At 48.1% G+C, this 19,627-nt stretch overlaps 1 protein-coding gene across 5 annotated transcripts in view; it reads right to left on the bottom strand.

Moving 5' to 3' along the window:
• The window catches only part of nr1h4 (nuclear receptor subfamily 1, group H, member 4), a 98,000-nt gene that overhangs the window by 23,508 nt on the left and 54,865 nt on the right, over positions 1-19,627 (bottom strand). For 2 of the 5 annotated variants that reach the window (XM_072267372.1, XM_072267374.1), the window contains 5 exons: positions 16,420-16,560; positions 12,232-12,365; positions 10,174-10,272; positions 8,421-8,520; positions 6,112-6,258 (listed from right to left, as the gene is read on the bottom strand). In XM_072267372.1, the coding sequence (XP_072123473.1) occupies positions 6,112-6,258; positions 8,421-8,520; positions 10,174-10,272; positions 12,232-12,365; positions 16,420-16,560 (621 nt within the window). The remainder of the gene's footprint in view (positions 1-6,111; positions 6,259-8,420; positions 8,521-10,173; positions 10,273-12,231; positions 12,366-16,419; positions 16,561-19,627) is intronic. The other 3 variants (XM_072267373.1, XM_072267376.1, XM_072267375.1) reach the window with 3 other exon arrangements.

Below are 19,627 nucleotides of genomic sequence, written 5' to 3' on the forward strand. Positions count from 1 at the left end.
GCTCACAGTGATCAATACAGGGTTATCTGCTCAGTGCTCAGTGATCAATACAGGGCTATCTGCTCAGTGCTCACAGTGATCAATACAGGGTTATCTGCTCAGTGCTCAGTGATCAATACAGGGCTATCTGCTCAGTGCTCATTGATCAATACAGGTATACCTGCTCAGTGCTCAGTGATCAATACAGGGTTATCTGCACAGTGCTCACAGTGATCAACACAGGGCTATCTGCTCAGTGCTCACAGTGATCAATACAGGGTTACCTGCTCAGTGCTCACAGTGATCAATACAGGGTTACCTGCTCAGTGCTCACAGTGATCAATACAGGGTTATCTGCTCAGTGCACATCAGATGATTTATCCACCGCCATTGGAACTAGGGTTGGGTTAAAAAAATCTGCTGCCTCGATGTTATCCCACATCTGCATGTGAATGAAACCTTCTACAGAAAGGCCATTGTCAGACACTGACCAGTCATTTCACGGAGGAGTATGAATTCATTATGGTCTCTCTGATAATCCAAGACACACAGATGAATAATGCAACAAAATGCCCTTAAGTTAAAAGTTGATAGAGGACAAAGTGAGAACTTTGAGAGGGACGTACAGCCACAAATCATCCAGTTATCACATCTAGACTGACACTTCCACACAAAGGAACTAAAGATATGCAGCCTTTCAATGTCCAAAGTAAATCAGAATGATCTGTTCCTTTATATCTGGAAAACTATAGTACCAACAGCAGAATTCAAAGCAGATGGTCCCCACAGTACGGACCCTAGACCAGAGAGACGGGCAGACACTGGGAACTAACAGGAGGAGGTGTCCATACTCTGGGCTGGAGAGAAAGGTTCTGGTGCAGTACTGAGGGAGGGTCACACTATGGGAGGGGTGGTACCGAGGGAGAGTCACACTGTGGGAGGGGTGGTACTGAGGGAGAGTCACACTGTGGGAAGGGTGGTACTGAGGGAGGGTCACACTGTGGGAGGGGTGGTACCGAGGGAGGGTCACACTGTGGGAGGGGTGGTACTGAGGGATAGTCACACTGTGGGAAGGGTGGTACTGAGGGAGGGTCACACTGTGGGAGGGGTGGTACCGAGGGAGGGTCACACTGAGGGAGGGGTGGTACTGGGGAAGTGTCACACTGAGGGAGGGGTGGTACTGAGGGAGGGTCACACTGTGGGAGGGGTGGTGTTGAGGGAGGGTCACACTGTGGGAGGGGTGGTACTGAGGAAGGGTCACACTGTGGGAGGGGTGGTACTGAGGGAGGGTCACACTGAGGGAGGGGTGGTACTGAGGGAGAGTCACACTGTGGGAGGGGTGGTACTGAGGGAGGGTCACACTGTGGGAGGGGTGGTACTGAGGGAGAGTCACACTGTGGGAGGGGTGGTGCTGAGGGAGGGTCACACTGTGGAAGGGGTGACAATAGACAATAGGTGCAGGAGTAGGCCATTCGGTCCTTCGAGCCAGCACCGCCATTCACTGTGATCATGACTGATCATCCACAATCAGTATCCAGTCCCTGCCTTATCCCCATAACCTTTGATTCCGCTATCTTTAAGAGCTCTATCCATCTCTTTCTTGAAAGTATCCAGAGACTTGGCCTCCACAGCCTTCTGGGGCAGAGCATTCCATATATCCACCACTCTCTGGGTGAAAACGTTTTTCCTCAACTCCGTTCTAAATGGCCTACCCCTTATTCTTAAACTGTGGCCTCTGGTTCTGGACTCACCCATCAGCGGGAATATGCTTCCTGCCTCCAGCGTGTCCAATCCCTTAATAATCTTATATGTTTCAATAAGATCCCCTCTCAGCCTTCTAAATTCCAGAGTATACAAGCCCAGTTGCTCCAATCTTTTGACATATGACAGTCCTGCCATCCCAGGAATTAACCTTGTGAACCTACGCTGCACTCCCTCAATAGCAAGAATGTCCTTCCTCAAATTTGGAGACCAAAACTGCACACAGTACTCCAGGTGTGGTCTCACCAGGGCCCTGTACAGCTGCAGAAGGACCTCTTTGCTCTTATATTCAATTCCCCTTGTTATGAAGGCCAGCATGCCATTAGCTTCCTTCACTGCCTGCTGTACTTGCATGCTTGCTTTCAGTGACTGATGAACAAGAACACCTAGATCTCGTTGTGCTTCCCCTTTTCCGAACTTGACTCCATTTAGATAATAATCTGCCTTCCTGTTCTTACCACCAAAGTGGATAACCTCACATTTATCCACATTAAACTGCATCTGCCATGCATCTGCCCACTCACCCAGCCTGTCCAAGTCACCCTGCATTCTCATAACGTCCTCCTTACATTTCACACTGCCACCCAGCTTTGTGCCATCGGCAAATTTGCTAATGTTACTTTCAATTCCCTCATCTAAATCATTAATATATATTGTAAACAGCTGCAGTCCCAGCAGTAAACCCTGCTACCCCACTGGTCACCGCCTGCCATTCCGAAAGGGACCCGTTAATCGCTACTCTTTGTTTTCTGTCAGCCAGCCAATTTTCAATCCATGTCAGTACTCTGCCCCCAATACCATGTGCCCTAATTTTGCCCACTGATCTCCTATGTGGGACTTTATCAAAGGCTTTCTGAAAGTCCAGGTACACTACATCCACTGGCTCTCCCTTGTCCATTTTCATAGTTACATCCTCAAAAAATTCCAGAAGATTAGTCAAGCACGATTTCCGCTTTGTAAATGCATTCTGACTGGGACCGATCCTGTTACTGCTATCCAGATGTGTCGTAATTTCATCTTTTATAATTGACTCCAGCATCTTTCCCACCACCGACGTCAGGCTAACTGGTCTATAATTCCCTGTTTTCTCTCTTCCTCCCCTCTTGAAGAGAAGGACAACATTAGCCACCCTCCAATCCACAGGAACTGATCCTGAATCTATAGAACATTGGAAAATGATTACCAATGCGTCCACGATTTCTAAAGCCACCTCCTTAACTACCCCGAGATGCAGACCATCAGGTCCCGGGGACTTATCAGCCTTCAGACCCAACAGTCTATCCAACACCATTTCCATATAAATTTCCTTCAGTTCATCCATTACCCTAGGTCCTTTGGCCACTATTATACCTGGGAGATTGTTTGTGTCTTCCCTACAACTACAAAATGAGTAGATGGAGTGAGTGAATTGAGTGAAGCTTTAACTCGAGTGTGAAGAATTTAATCCCAGGCTTTCTCTCACCAAATGCATCAGAGTCACTCTCTGCCTCCGGGTTGGCTGAGCACATGATCACAAGGGGGTGCGATGGTGGTGCAGCAGTTAGTACGGAGCCTATTACAGCTTAGGGCATCGGAGTTCAGAGTTCACTTCTGGTATTCTCTGTAAGGAGTTTGTACATCCACTCCGTGAATGCATGGGTTTCGCCTGGGTGGTTCGGTTTCCTCACACAGCCCAAAGACGTACAGGATAGTAGGTGAATTAGTCAATGCCATTGTCCTGTGAGTAGGCTAGGGTTGAATTGGTGGGTTGCTGGGTGGTGTGGCTCATTGGGCAGGAAAGGCTTGTTCCATGCTGAATCTCTAAATAAATAAAATTAAATTAAATCACTTCATTACTTTTTCTGTGGCCCAGTTCTCTGGAGCACTAGTGAAAAGCTCACAGTGAAAGAAGGGGAAATTGAATCCCAGCTTAACAACTGATACCTCCTCTCATCCTCTCCCAGTGACGCTGGTACCAACTGGCACGGGGACAGTACGTACACTTCAATATTTATCCTCCCTCTGACCTGCTTTACGTCTACAAAGGGTACAGTTCACATCCAGCCCGTATGAACGTGCAGGTATAGACTCAGTGAGACTCTCTGCTCAAGAACCAGAATCAGATTTAAGGTTTAAGATTGTTTATCGTCATTCAAGAGTACACGGGCAGAAAGGAAAACAAAATGATTGTTACTCCTGATCAGATACAGCTTAAAAAAACACAATAAGCATAAAGAACACCCTAAATATTAATATAAAAGCAATCTGATAAAACACAGAGAAACGAGTAAAGTTTCAGTGCATGGGGGGGTGGGCGGCTGAGGGGCTGTGGAGTGGAGTTACTGATGTGCTTGGCGGTATGGAACGCTGGACGTATTGATCAGCCTTACTGCTTGGGGAAAGTAACTGCTTTTGAATCTGGTGGTCCATAGTGGATGCTTTGTAGCTTCCTCCCTGGTGGAAGTGGGACTATCAGCTCCTGAGCAGGGTGGGTGGGATCCTTCATGATGTTCCTGGCCCTTTCCATGGCACCTTTCTGTACACACGTCCTTGATGGTGGGGAGGCTGGTGCTGGTGATGCGTTGGGCAGTTTTGACGACCTGTTGTAGAGACTTCCTGTGCGTATGCCATGACATCCGTTTGACTCTCCTCAGTACCACCCCTCCCACAGTGTGATCCTCCCTCTGTACCACCCTCCCACAGTGTGACCCTCCCTCAGTACCACCCCTTCCACAGTGTGACCTTCCCTCAGTACACCACCCCTCCCACAGTGTGACTCTCTCTCTCAGTACCACCCCTTCCACAGTGTGACCTTCCCTCAGTACACCACCCCTCCCACAGTGTGACCCTCAGTACCACCCCTCCCACAGTGTGACTCTCCCTCAGTACCACCCCTCCCACAGTGTGACTCTTCCTCAACACCACCCCTCCCACAGTGTGACCCTCCCTCAGTACCACCCCTCCCACAGTGTGACCCTCCCTCTGTACCACCCCTCCCACAGTGTGACTCTCCCTCAGTACCGCCCCTCCCACAGTGTGACCCTCCCTCAGTACCACCCCTCACACAGTGTGACCCTCCCTCAGTACCACCCCTCCCACAGTGTGACCCTCCCTCAGTACCACCCCTCCCACAGTGTGACCCTCCCTCAGTGCCACCCCTCCCACAGTGTGACCTTCCCTCAGTGCCACCCCTCCCACAGTGTGACCCTCCCTCGGTACCGCCCCTCCCACAGTGTGACCCTCCCTCGGTACCACCCCTCCTACAGTGTGACCCTCCCTCAGTACCGCCCCTCCCACAGTGTGAACCTCCCTCAGTACCACCCCTCCAACAATGTGACTCTCCCTCAGTACCACCCCTCCCACAGTGTGACCCTCCCTCAGTACCACCCTCCCACAGTGTGACACTCCCTCAGTGCCACCCCTCCCACAGTGTGACCCTCCCTCACTGTGACACTCCGACAGTGTGACCCTCCCTCAGTATCACCCCACACACAGTGTGATCCTCCCTCTGTACCACCCCTCCCTCAGTGTGACCCTCCCTCAGTACCACCCTCCCACAGTGTGACACTCCCTCAGTGCCACCCCTCCCACAGTGTGACCCTCCCTCACTGTGACCCTCCCTCAGTACCGCCTCTCCCACAGTGTGACTCTCCCTCAGTATCACCCCACACACAGTGTGATCCTCCCTCTGTACCACCCCTCCCTCAGTGTGACCCTCCCTCAGTACCACCCTCCCACAGTGTGACACTCCCTCAGTGCCACCCCTCCCACAGTGTGACCCTCCCTCACTGTGACACTCCGACAGTGTGACCCTCCCTCAGTACCGCCCCTCCCACAGTGTGACTCTCCCTCAGTATCACCCCACACACAGTGTGATCCTCCCTCTGTACCACCCCTCCCTCAGTGTGACCGTCCCGCAGTACCGCCCCTCCCACAATGTGACCCTCCCTCAGTACCGCCCCTCCCACAGTGTGACCCTCCCTCAGTACTGCCCCTCCCACAGTGTGACTCTCCCTCAGTACCACCCCTCCCACAGTGTGACCCTCCCTCAGTGCCACCCCTCCCACAGTGTGACCCTCCCTCAGTACCATCCCTCCCACAGTGTGACCCTCCTTCAGTACCACCCCTCCCACAGTGTGAACCTCCCTCAGTACCATCCCTCCCACAGTGTGACCCTCCCTCAGTACCATCCCTCCCACAGTGTGACCCTCCTTCAGTACCACCCCTCCCACAGTGTGACCCTGCCTCAGTACCACACCTTCCACAGTGTGACCCTCCCTCAGTACCGCCCCTCCCACAGTGTGACCCTCCCTCAGTGTGACACTCCGACAGTGTGATGTACTGTACAGACCAGCTGAGATTTCTAACAGTGAAGGGACATTCTGTACTCACCACTGTGTCTTATACGATCTTCCAACAACTTGCTCTGTTGACAAGGAATCTTCTTGCTGAATATCTGGGCAGAGCGAAGGAACATGGCTTCCACTGCTGAGCCCTTTAACAAGGCAATCTGATCCTCGTGATCCAACATCTGGAAGCCTGTAGACAACAGAGCCAGGGTCACGCACATCTGTCTCACTCCTCTGTGCAACCTTCACTGACCGGACAACAGTTCTCTTTGTGTATCCACCGCACATTCAGTGGACTCCTTGCAGTAAAACCATTCAAAGTCCCAGAGTTTGGTGTGAACGTAAGATTCAAATTTATTTATCATGTGTACGTGAAAGCATACAGTGAACACGAAATCTCTCTGACCACTACCATCAGGAAGGAGGTACAGGAGCATCAGGACTAGGACTGTTAGACTGGGGAACAGCTTCTTCCCTCAGGCTGTGAGACTAACGAATACCCTGCCATCACCGAGGTCTCATTTCTAGGAGAATGAGCTGTTTACTGTTTACCTGTGCCATGCAGTACGTTCATTTTGAATTATATTTCATTAATTATTTATGGTGATATTTTGGTTTATGTGCTGTGTGACACGTTTTGTGGGTGTACTGTGGTCCAGAGGAACGCTGGTTTATTTTGTTTTATGGTCAGATAATGAACTTGAATCTGAAACTCGGAACACTAGGCCGCAAACTCTGGTCTCACCGATTTGTGTACTGGTGGGGACGGGGGTGGTCATCGAACCTCGTTCCTCTTGCCTTCACAGAACTCTGGAACCAGTGGGCAACTCACTGACCGTTGGGTACCACTGGCTCTCAGCCCAGCTGGCGTGCAAGCTCAACACCCAACCACGGATGCCCCACAGCTGAGTTGCTGGCTGGACACACAGCAGGTGCTTAGATTCATGGCTTGACTTCTAATTACCCCACATCACCGTCTCTAAACCCTCACCTGACCCCAAACTGCCCAAAACCATCCCCACGAACCTAAAAAAGCAACTAGAGCAGGTTTTTTTCACACTAAACTGGGAGCAAGGTCAGATCCACCTAAGCATCAGGCCGTTTTAGGAAAGTCCAGCATGGCCTGGAACCAGCCCAGAGCGTGTCGCTGCAGCGGGACGTGGGTCTGAGTGCGGGGATGACCCGGCACTTGGACAATTGAAATGCCAGGCCTGATAGACTGAAGGGCAGGGTGTCGGGACTGGGAAGCAAGAGTCAGGGCCATTTTTGCTCCGTGACGGTTTACTTCGCTCTCCTCGGTGCTGAGGCTGAGGCTGTGTCGTGCTCTGGCTGCTCCCAGCTTAGTGTCTGCGAGCTTCGCAGTGACTGGCCCCACTGTGTGATAAACTGAGACTACAGCAATGGACCCACTCCCGCTGCTCCAGGCTTCCGATCTATGGGTTCAATTCAGTTCGGAATGCTGTTGCTTGTTTCATTGTTTGTACGATTTTATCTCTCTCTCTCTATCTCTATCCATAGTGGGTGTTGGTCTCTTTTAAAGTGAACTCTTTCGGGTTTCTTGTTTTGCGGCTGCCTGTAAGCAGATGAATCTCAAGGTTGTACATACATACTTTGACAATAAATGTACTTTGAACTGAAACTTGAAATTTCTGAGCACTGCATGAATAACTCACGCACAATACTGGAGAAATGCATTTTGTGTGTGTTATTCAACATTTCCAGCATCTGCAGAGTCTCCTGTGTCAAGATATTGGATAAATTATCCTGGGACCGTCACACAGATACAATCACAAACCAGTGTCAAAATGCACCGGTGTCTTTACCTTCTCAGGAAGTTAAGGAGGCCCAGCTGGTCACCCAACACTCCAACAAATTCCTACAGATGTACTGCCGAAAGTGGGCTGACTGGTTACATCATGGTCTGGTATGGCAATTCAAAAATGCAGGAGCGTAAGAAGTGCAGAGAGTAGTGGACTCGTACATCACAGGCCCATCCCTCCCCACAATCAGTGGTATCTACAGAACGTTGTGCTAGAACCCTCTAGCTTCCTCCTTCAACCCCCTGCTTGTCAGGCAGTGGCTCTATTGCCTCCTTCCCTTCTGCCCACCATCTTACTCTGGCTTCTTCCCTCTTCCTTTCCAGTCCTGAGGAACAGTCTCAGTACGAAACGTCATTTCCACAGATGTTGAGTGACCTGCTGAGTTTCTCCAGCATTTTGTGTATGTTTCCTGCAGATCTGATGCAATCTGCCTGTGTTGCCGCTAAAAGTAGCTTTCTCATTGCAACAGTGCACATGAAAATAAACTCGAGGTTGACTTTCAGTGAAAGGAGCTGGACTTAGACCCACTCACCAGGTAGTTTCTTGGTGAACTCCACCAGTAGCTGGACATGACTGGTTGCGGTTTCAGTGAGGAGCAGGAAGTTTTCCTCGGGACTGCATCGTTGCTGCAGCTGGAGAGATGTAGAGAGCACTGTCAGACCATCGCATTAGCAGCTCACTCAGAGATGGAACCCAAACAGTTCAGTATGTCAACCCACGGAGGGCCCCTTTGTACCGTCCCCCAATCCCCAGCCTCTCCAACAGTGATCTTAGCTCAGAGTACAGAGTTGCTGACTCACAGCCTCAAAGACCATGAGACCACAAGGGATAGGAACAGAATTAGGCCATTCAGCCCCTCATGACAGCTCTGCCATCCCATCATGGCTCATTAATTGTACTTCTCAATCCAATTCTGCTGACTTCTCCCCATAAACTTCAACATCCGTACTTATCAAGAACATATCGATCTCCACTTCAAATATACCCTATGACTTGGCCACAGCTATCTGTAACAATGAATTCCATAGATTCGCCACCATCTGACTTAAGAAATTCCTCCTCCGCTCTGGTCTAAAGGGATGGTCCTCTATCCTGAGTCTGTGCACTCTGGTCCTAGACTCCCCCACTGTTGAAAACAATAAGCTTCCACCTCATTCTTCTAAACTCCAGCATTTACAGACCCAGAACCATATATCATTTCTCAGGCGTTAAACTTTTCATTTTTGGGATCCCAACTTCGGTGCTGTCTGTGTGGAGTTTGCATGTTCTCCCTGTGACCATGTGGGTTTCCTCCTTCAGCTTTGGTTTCCTCCCACAGCCAAGCAACATGCAGGTCGGTGGGTAAATTGCCCCCAGTGTGTTGGTGAAGGGTAGGATTGGGGGGGTGAACTGGTGGGAATTTAGGGAAAGTTGTTAAGTAGGCATATGGTGTGTTGCCCCGTTTAGTCAGGGGACTGAACTGAGGAGACTCGAGGTAGTGTTACAGCTCTGGTCAGACCACACTGGGAGTATTGTGTTCAGCTCTCATTACAGGAGCAATGTGGAAGCTGCAGGGAGCGAGCAGCCTGGATTAGACAGCATGCTTTATCAGTAGGGGTTGAGAAAACTAAGACTTTTCTCTTTGGAGCAAAGGAGTGAGGTGACTTGATGGAGATGTACAAGATGATAAGGTGGACAGCCAGAGACTTTTTCCCAGGGCAGAAATGGCTAGAATGAGGGTATAATTTTAAGGGGATTGGAGGAAAGTGTAGAGGGAATGTCAGAGGTAGGTGTTTTTTTTACTCAGAGTGCATGAAAAGCACTGCCAGGGGTGGTGGGAGAGGCAGATAAAACTCTTAGATAGACACATGCATGACAGAAAAATGGAGGGTTGTGTGAGAGGGAAGGTTAGGTTGATCTTGGAGTAGGTTAAAAGGTTGGCACAACATTGTGGGCCAAAGGGTCTGTTCTGTGATATAATTTTCTATATTCTAATAAAAAAGATTATCACTAGTGGTTAAAAGAGATCTGATGGGCTGAAGATCCCTGTTGTATAAACTTACGGCTCTAACCTTGTGGAATCTATCTCTGGCCCATTCTGGGTGAGGAAATGGTCCCATACCTTCATGAGACAATTGTATGACACATCCTAGAGGAGGTGACAGTCAGAAACTATCTCTACGTTTAAGAGGCAAAACAAAGAAAGAAATGGTTGTAATTCGGGCAAATGGGATCAGTGCTGATGGGAAAAAGGAAGGATCTGTGTCTGTGCTGTAAACCCTTGGAGGGCCCTTTCCAACACTTACCAGTTTCTTGGTCAGCTCCTGAGGGACGCGGTACTTGGAGAAGGCATCAAGGATGTGCTTCAGGAGATCTTGTTGCTTTGGGGTAAACTCTATTTTCTGCTGAAGTGACAGAATTGGAACAGTCAAACCCCTGGCTCAAAAATTAACCAGAGCTTTCGGACAATCGGCCATACCGTAGACCCTCAGTGTGTACTCAGTGACTGGGGCAGATGGCACGAGAATGAGAATGTGCTGCCCCTGTGCTGTAAGTGACCCTGACAATAGTACAAGGGCATGGTTGGTAAGATCAGCCGACTGTACCCTTCTATCGTTTGCACTATCTGCCCCTCAAGAAGCTGGGGGTGGGCCGCACCATAGCGTAGCAGTTAATGCAATGCTTTAGAGCACCGGTAACCCACCACTCTCTGTAACCCACAGAGTTTGTACATTCTCCCCATGACCACATCATTTCCTTCAGCTTCTCCAGTTCCCTCCCACGTATCGATTCCTAAGACGAACGGGCTTAGGGCTAGTGAGTTGTGTGTGTGTTATGTTGGCTCTGGAAGTGTGATGACACTTGCAGCCTAACACCAAGTCATCCTCAGATGGTGCTGGTTGCTGATGTGATTACTGTATATTTCCATATTTCGATGCACCAGCTAATGTTTACCTTTATAAATCACTTTGAATATTGCAGTCCTTCAGGAAAAGGTGCTCCCACAGGGGAAGGAGTTCCAGGGTTTAGACCAAGTGACAATTGAGGACCAGTGGTAGGTTTCAAGTCAGAGTGTAAGGAGACCTGCAGGAATTCACCGTTCTTGTGTTCCTGTTCCCTTTCCAGGAGGTAGAGGTGCCGGCTTGGAAACCATTCTGAGGGAGGTTTTTTTGGTACCCAAAGCTCTCCGCTGAGATAAGTTCCCTCACTGATGTCTGACCATAGGGTGTTAATCACAGGGTTTAGACACTATCTCCTCTACCATGGTTCAGCTGAGGAGACGGAGCTCAGAGGCAAAGCAAGTGCTTATAATGCGAGGTCCCAGGTTCAATCCCTGGCATCTCCACACAGCTGACAGAAGCGTTAGGGGCAGCGTGGCAGTGTGGCGGTTAGTGTAAGGCTATTACTGCACCAGTGACCTGAATTCAATTCCCTCCCCCATCTGCACGTTCTCCCCATGACCGTGTGGGTATCCTCCGAGTGCTCCGGTTTCCTAAAACATACAGATTAGTGTGTTAATTGGTCACATGAGTGTCATTGGGCAGCACGAACTCATTGGGCCAGAAAGACCCTGATAATGTGCTCTCTCCATATAAAAATAGAACTCCCTGTTCCTCATTTCTCCCTCCATCCAATCATCTCCCAGACCACCGGTCCCTTGCTCCACCCCCACTCCTCCCAGCTTGCTCTTCCCCACCCTCCGACTACCCTGCTCTCCACTCCATCGCCCCCACTCCTGACCCCTCACACCCACCATTACTCACCCCTTCACCCATTTCCCCATTTCAATTTATTTTTATTTTATTTAGAGATACTTTGTGGAACACACCCTTCTGGTCCACCGAGCCATGCTGCCCAGCAACCCACCCATTTAACCCTGGCCTAATCACAGGACAACTTACAATGACCAATCAACCTACTAAATAGTATGCCTTTGGAATGTGGGAGGAAACCAGAGCACCCGGAGGAAACCCACACAGTCATGGTGAGAACAGACAAACTCCTTACAGTCAGATCCACTCTTCACCTATCATCTTCTAGCTAGTCCTCCGTCCCCTACCCCCACCTTTTTATTCTGGCATCTTGCCCCTTCCTTTCCAGTCCTGATGAGGGGTCTCGGCCCAAAACATTGACTGTTTATTCATTTCCATAGATGCTGCCTGAGCTGCTGAGTTCCTCCAGTAATTTGTGTGAATATCCTTTCAGATGCTGACATAACTGAATGCCAAATTGCAATGTGCTGAGCTGTAATAGCATTGTGCTAACTGCTACCCAGTGTAAGATCAGACTGTGCCTTTGGGAAGATATAATAACCATCGCGCCCCTTCCCCCATCGCCGGGAAGCATGATAAGAGCAGATTTACTTTGATGTGCCTGGTTGTGGACGTCACTTGCTTGGAATCCAGTCCGTCCGTGGTCTCCCTTTCCGGCGGATCGGGGGGCAGTGAGGGGCACTTCCTTAGTCGTTTCGACTTGCATTGAATTTCTGTTAGCAGACCTGCAAGAGCAGAAGGCAGGTACCTGGATTACTCACTCCTCTCTGAACAATCCCAGTACACTGGTGGTCCCACTACCTGTCTAGATATGTCTGAAATACCGTCAGTGACCCTGCTTCCCCACTCTCTCTGGCAGTGTGATTCAGATCCTCACCTCTCTCTGAGTGACAAAGCTTCCTCTCAAATCCCTGCTAGCACCTAGTCCACATTATACAGGAGAGTCCAGAAGCATTATACAGGAGAGTCCAGTAGCATTATACAGGAGAGTCCAGAAGCATTATACAGGAGAGTCCAGTAGCATTATACATGAGAGTCCAGAAGCATTATACAGGAGAGTCCAGTAGCATTATACATGAGAGTCCAGAAGCATTATACATGAGAGTCCAGAAGCATTATACATGAGAGTCCAGTAGCATTATACATGAGAGTCCAGTAGCATTATACAGGAGAGTCCAGTAACATTATACATGAGAGTCCAGTAGCATTATACAGGAGAGTCCAGTAGCATTATATATGAGAGTCCAGTAGCATTATACAGGAGAGTCCAGTAGCATTATACATGAGAGTCCAGTAACATTATACAGGAGAGTCCAGTAGCATTATATATGAGAGTCCAGTAGCATTATACAGGAGAGTCCAGTAGCATTATACATGAGAGTCCAGTAACATTATACAGGAGAGTCCAGTAGCATTATATATGAGAGTCCAGTAGCATTATACTGTCGTATACTTGACTATGTCACATTTGAACCATATGCCAAGTTCTTATTCTGATCCCTGATTACTACAGTTCAGTAACACTATGACCACTTTGACACTAAAATGGTCCCTTTTGTCCTAATTGTGTTCTTTGATGAAAATTGTGTATAAATATGTTTAATTTATGTTTTCCTGGTGACTGCTGCTCTGACTGTGATGCTGCTGTAAGCGAGCTTTACATTTCACACATGCATGCCCATGTACAGACAGCAGTAAACTCAACCTTGACTCTGACTTTAACCACAATAACCAATCACACTCTTACTTATGAAGATCCTATCTACATATTGCAATCTCCTTAATGCTTACACAGACCCCAGTGACCCTGTGATTTCAGTCTTTGAGGACGATGTGAGAGCATCATTCCGGAGGGTGCACCCATGGGCAGCATCCGGCCCAGATGGAGTACTGTACCTGGCCGAGTGCTAAAGACCTGTGCTGACCACTGGATGGAGTGTTCACTGAGATCTTTAACTTCTCACTTTGGCAGTCTGACATACACACCTGCTTCAAGCAGGCTTCAATCAAAGTAGTAATAACCTGACTCAATAACCACCGTCCAATGACATGTGCAGCCACGGTGATGAAGTGCTTTGAGAGACTGGTCAAGAAACACATCAACTCCTGCCTGAGAAGTGATTAGATCCAATCCAATTTGCCTACTGGAGCAACAGGTGCCCAGCAGGTGCCATTCCATTGGCTCTTCACTCAGCCCTGCAACATCTGGACAGCAAAGATACATACATCAGGATGCTCTTTATGGACTATCATCCCCTCCAAATAATCAATAAGCTTCAAGACCTCGGCCTGAATACCTCCTTGTGCAATTAGATTTCCTCACTTGCAGACCTGAATCATTCAGATTGGCAACAACATCTTCTCCATGATCTCCATCACTACAAGGCTGTATGAACAGCACTCTGCTTTATTCACTTTACCCTTATGACTGTGTGACTAAGCACAGCTCCAATGCCATACTTAAACGTGGTGATGACACCACTGTCATTGGCCGAATCAAAGGTGGTAATGAATCAGCACCTAGGAGGGAGATTGAAATTCTGGCTGAGTGGTGCCACAACAACATCCTCTCACTCAGTATCAGTAAGACCAAGGAGCTGATTATTGACTTGAGAGGAAACCGGAGATCCGTGAGACAGTCCTCATCAGGGGATCAGGGCTGGAGAGGGTCAGGAACTTTAAATTCCTCAGTGTTATCATTTCAAAGGACCTGTCCTGGGTCCAGCATGAAACTGAAATTATGAAGAAACCACGGCAGCGCCTCTACTTCCATAGGAGCTTGCGAAGATTCGGCATGAATCCATACCTTTGACAAACTTCTATAGATGTGTAGTGGAGAGTACATTGACTGGCTGCTTCACACCCTGTCACGGAAACACCAATGTCTTTGAACGGAAATCCTACACAAACTAATGGATACGGGTAAAATCCTCCACTCCACTGAGCACATCTACAGGAAAGCAGCATCCACCATCAGGGACCCCCACCATCCAGGACATGATCTCTTCTCACTGCTGCCATCAGGAAGAAGGTACAGGAGCCTCAGGACTCACACCACCAGGCTCAGAAACAGTTATTACCCCTCAACCATCAGGCTCCTGAACCAGAGGGGATAACTTCATTCAACTTTACTTGCCCCATCACCGAATTGTTCCCACAACAATGTCAAGGACTCTTCACATGTTCTTGATATTTATTGCTTATTTTCTTCTTATTATTATTACTTTTTTTCCTCTTTCTGTTTATATTTGCACATTGGTTGTCGGCCCTGTTGGTGTGGTCTTTCATAGGTTCTATTATGATTATTGGATTTATTGAGTGTGTCCGCAATAAAATGAAGCTCAGGGTGACATACATGTACTTTGATAATAAACTTACTTTGAATTTTGAACCTTGAAAGATACAAAGTACGTCAGTATTGTTTATAACAAGGTCAAAACAGTGCACAGATTGGGAAGAAAGGAGAAAGATGACAACACAAACGCTGGAATTTCAGAGCAACACACACAAAATATTGGAGGAACTCAGCAGGTCAGGCAGCATCCATGGAAAGGAATAAGCATTGGACGTTTTGAGCTGAGACCCTAAACGTGAGCCTTTCTTGGACGAGGAAGCCAGTCTGGGTCATTGAACAAAGAGCTGATGGATGAACAAGGCTGGAAAGCTTAAGATCAGTGTGGCAGCGTTGTAGGGTAAGCTGATGTTGTTGAAGGGTTTTGTACAGGCAGCGAGCCAGGACGGGACGGGAATAAATGACTCGCTACAATATTTATAAATAACACTTGATGTTCAATTCATGAGTCACTTGAGCAGCCTCTTTAGAAGCTCAATATTTCCATTGCTGTCCGCACTAGAGTAAAACAGCTTCCTCTCCACCTCGGTACCAACCTGCACAAACTTCAGAGGAACAATTCCTGTTTGCGAATCCCAAATCTCCCAATATTCAAACCCTTACAAACTGCAACCTCAACTTTGCCAATCTCATAAAGTACATACCTGCATGTGTGTGTGTGTGCGTGTGTGTGTGTGTGTATTTGTGTGTGTGCATGTTTCAGGGTGGCTCGGCAAAGGCAAAGCGAGGGGAAGAGTTCCTCTGTCAAAGCTTTAGTCCTGGTCTGTGTTGAGCTAATCCAACAGTATAAGACCGAAGGCAAGGTTAGCACAGCACCACCCATCAAACCTAACCCCATTCCCACATCCCTTCGCCCCTCTCATCTCTAAATCCCTCCTCCATCACTGACCCTTCCCTCCTCCATCACTGACCCTTCCCCCACATCTCTACCCCTCACTTCCCCTGTCTCTATACTCTCCTTCCCATCCCAACACCCCTCCCCCATGTGTAACAAACCCCCGTCTCTATCCTTCTCCCCATCTCTACTCTTCTCCCCATCTGTAACCCTCTTCTCATCCCTATCCCCTCCCTTGTCTCTACCCTACTCCCTGTTCCTACCACCTTTCCCATCTCTGTGCCCTCTCTGCCCCTATCATCTCTATCGGCCTTCCTTAACCTTACATCTTTCAAAGGCTCTGGTTCTGGCCTGAATATTCTGAATGTCCTCCACCAGCTACCAATCCTTTGACTCCCCCCCACCCCGACACTGACTCTTTCCCTCCCCCTCTCTGCCCAAATCCAGTAATGTCCCTGATCTCTCCTCCCCAGCAGAGGTGCTGGTGGGCGTTGGGTGGAAGGAGTGACTGTGGTGAGAGACAGTACTGGGGTTGGCATTGACCAGGTGAGGCTGTTCCCTGAAGCGTAGTGTTGGTGGTGAGGGTACTCACATTCGGCAAGCATCCCCACTTCCTTGCACTTCCGGAGGCGGCATTCCTGACATTTCCTCCTCATGTACATGTCCATCTCGCAGTTGCCTCCGTTCTTGCACTTGTACACTGCGTTCTTGGTGACACTGCGCCGGAAGAACCCTGGGCAAGGGCAGGGAGAGAAGACCGAGTAGCTGTGTCAGGTTGCTCCATTCCAACTGATCACTTACTAACTTTGCATCACTACTGAGCCATGGGCTGCCGACAGCAGCCCGCCAGAGTCCTCTGTCCTGGGCCTCAGCCCTACCAAGGCATGGGATCAGACACTCAGAGGAATTTCTTTAGCCAGAAGCTGGTGAATCTGTGAAATTCATTACCACAGATGGCTGTGGAGGCCAAGTCATTGGGTGTACCTAAAGTGGAGTTTGATAGTTCGTGATTAGTGATGGCTTCAAAGGTTATTGAGAATGGAAGAGTTAATGTATGAGGAATGTTTGATAACCCTGAGCCTGTATTCACAGGAGTTTAGAAGAATAAGGGGGTTTCTCATTGAAATTAATTGACTATTGAAAGGCCTAGATAGAGTGGACTTGGAGAGGATGATTCTATTAGTGGGAGAGTCTCGGACCAGAGGGCACAATCTCAGAATAGAAGGATGTCCCTTTGGAACAGATATGAGGAGGAATTTCTGTAGCCAGAGGCTCGTGAATCTGTGGAATTCATTGCACAGACAGCTGTGAAGGCCAAGTCACTGGGTGTATTTAAAGTGGAGGTTCATAGGTACTTGATTAGTCAGGGCAACAAAGGATACAGAGGGAGGGCAAGAGAATGGGTTGAGAGGGATAATAAATCAGCCAATATGGAATAGCAGAGCAGACTCGATGGGCCAAATGGCTTAATTATGCTTCTATGTCTTATGGTTCTTATGTACAATGGTCTTTAAATCAGATAATGCGAAGGCCTTGGGCACATTGCAAACCTTCGGCAGCAGTTGGCTACTTTGTCACCACTGATTTCACAAGTACCTCACGTCAGCTTCCATTGGCTGTCTGTATTTATACAACCACTTGCAGAAAGAGATAACTGGTAACTAATGCTTAAACAGCATAATAACCACCTGTTAATCGACCATATTTACACATCAGTCTTGCTTGCCTAAAAAGTGATGAATTAAAACTCTGTCAGGCAGAGTTCATAATTAGTTGCTGTGAAGCACAGAAACAGGCCTTTTGGCCTGACATGCATTTGCCAACCAATGTGCCTTCCTGAGCTGGACTGTGTTTGGACCTCATTCCTCTAAACCATGGGTCCCCAACCTTTGTTACGCCAGGGACCAATATCATTCAGCAAAGGGTCCATGGACACTATGTTGGGAACCTCTGCTCTGCTCTAAGCACTTCCTGACCCTCTGTCATCCAATTTCTGAATGGACATTGAACCCATGAACACTACATCACTACGTACTTTTTAAAAATTTCCCGTTTTTTGCACTATTTATTTGTTTATTGAGATACAGTGCAGAGACGGCCCTTCTGGCCCTTCGAGTCACACCACCCGGCAATCCCCCCAGTTTAACCCTAGCCTAACCACGGGACAATCTACAATGACCAATTAACCTACCAACCGGTACGTCTTTGGGAGGAGACCGGAAGAAGCCCATATGGTCATGGGGAGAATGTACAAACTGCTCACAGACAACGATGGGAATTGACTCCCAGGTTGACTGTACTCTAAAGTATTGTGCTAACCACTACGCTACATGCTACCTAACGTATACTTACTATGATTCACTGTACTTTTCTCTATTATTATGTATTGCAATGTACTGCAGCCGCAAAGAAAACGATTTTCACGACATATGCCAGTGATATTAAACCTGATCTGGATTCTGATTCCTATCCATAGGGTCACAGTCATAGAGCACTACAGCACAAAAACAGGCCCTTCAGCCCGTCTAGTCCATGCTGAACCATTTATCTGCCTCATCCCATCGATCTGATCCATATCCCTCCCACCTATGTACCTATCTAAATTTTTCTTAAGTGTTGAAATCAAACCAGCATCCAGGACTTCCACTGGCAGCTCATTCCGCACTCTCACCCCCGTCTGAGAGAAAAAGTTGTCCCTCATGTTCTCTTTAAACATTTAACCTTTCACCTTTAACCCATGGCCTCTAATTCTAGTCTCACCCAACCTCAGTGGAATAATTCTGCTTGTATTTACCCTGTCTATACCCTTCATAGTTTTGTACATCTCCATCAAATCTCCCCTCAATCTCCTGCACTCTGGGGAATGAATTCCGAACCTAAACAACATTTCCTGACACACAGTTCTTCAAGTTCTGGCAACTAACTCATAAATTTTTCTGTACTCTTTCAATCTTATTGACATCTTTCCTGTAGATAGGTGAACAAAACTGCACAGAATACTCCAAATTAGGCCTCACCAGTGTCTTATACAACTTCAACATAACATCCCATCTCTTGTAGTCAGTACTTTGATTTATGAAGGTCAATGTGCCAAAAGTTTTCATTGTGACCCCATCTACCTGTGACACCACCTACAAGGAATTATGGATCTGTATTCTCAGATCCTTACATTACATTATACTCCACAGTGCCCTACCATCCGCTGTGTAAGACCTACACTGGTTTGTCCTCCCAAAGTGCAACACCTCACACTTATCTGCATTAAATTCCATCTGCCATTTTTCAGCCCATTTTTCCAGCTGGTCCAGATCCCACTGCAAGCTCTGACAGTCTTCATTGCTGTCTATTACACCCTCAGTCTTGGTGTCAATCCATTCCAAATGTCTTTGAGATACAATAATTGTACTCTTCTCTAGAACCTCTGACAGCTTGGCCCATACACCCATCACCCTCGCTGTGAAAGATCTGCACGCAGGACTTCTTTAAATCTCCCTCCTCTTACCTTAAACCTCTGCACTCTTATTTTAGACAGTCACTCTCCAGTTTATTTACACTCCTGAGGATTACATAGACCTTACCTGCACCCTCAAGATTATATAAACCTTACCTACGCCCCTCACACTAAATAAACCTTACCTACACCCCTCACATTATATAAACCTTACCTACGCCCTCACATTATATAAGCCTTACCTATACACCTCACCCCTCCTTCGGTCCAGGGAAAGCAGCCCCATCCTGTCCAATCTCTCCTTATGATGCAAACCCTCCTATCCCAGCGACATGCTGGTGATGGGTTC

This window comes from Mobula birostris, chromosome 9, assembly GCF_030028105.1.
Source record: "Mobula birostris isolate sMobBir1 chromosome 9, sMobBir1.hap1, whole genome shotgun sequence".
In the NCBI taxonomy this organism is placed as follows: Eukaryota; Metazoa; Chordata; class Chondrichthyes; order Myliobatiformes; family Myliobatidae; genus Mobula; species Mobula birostris.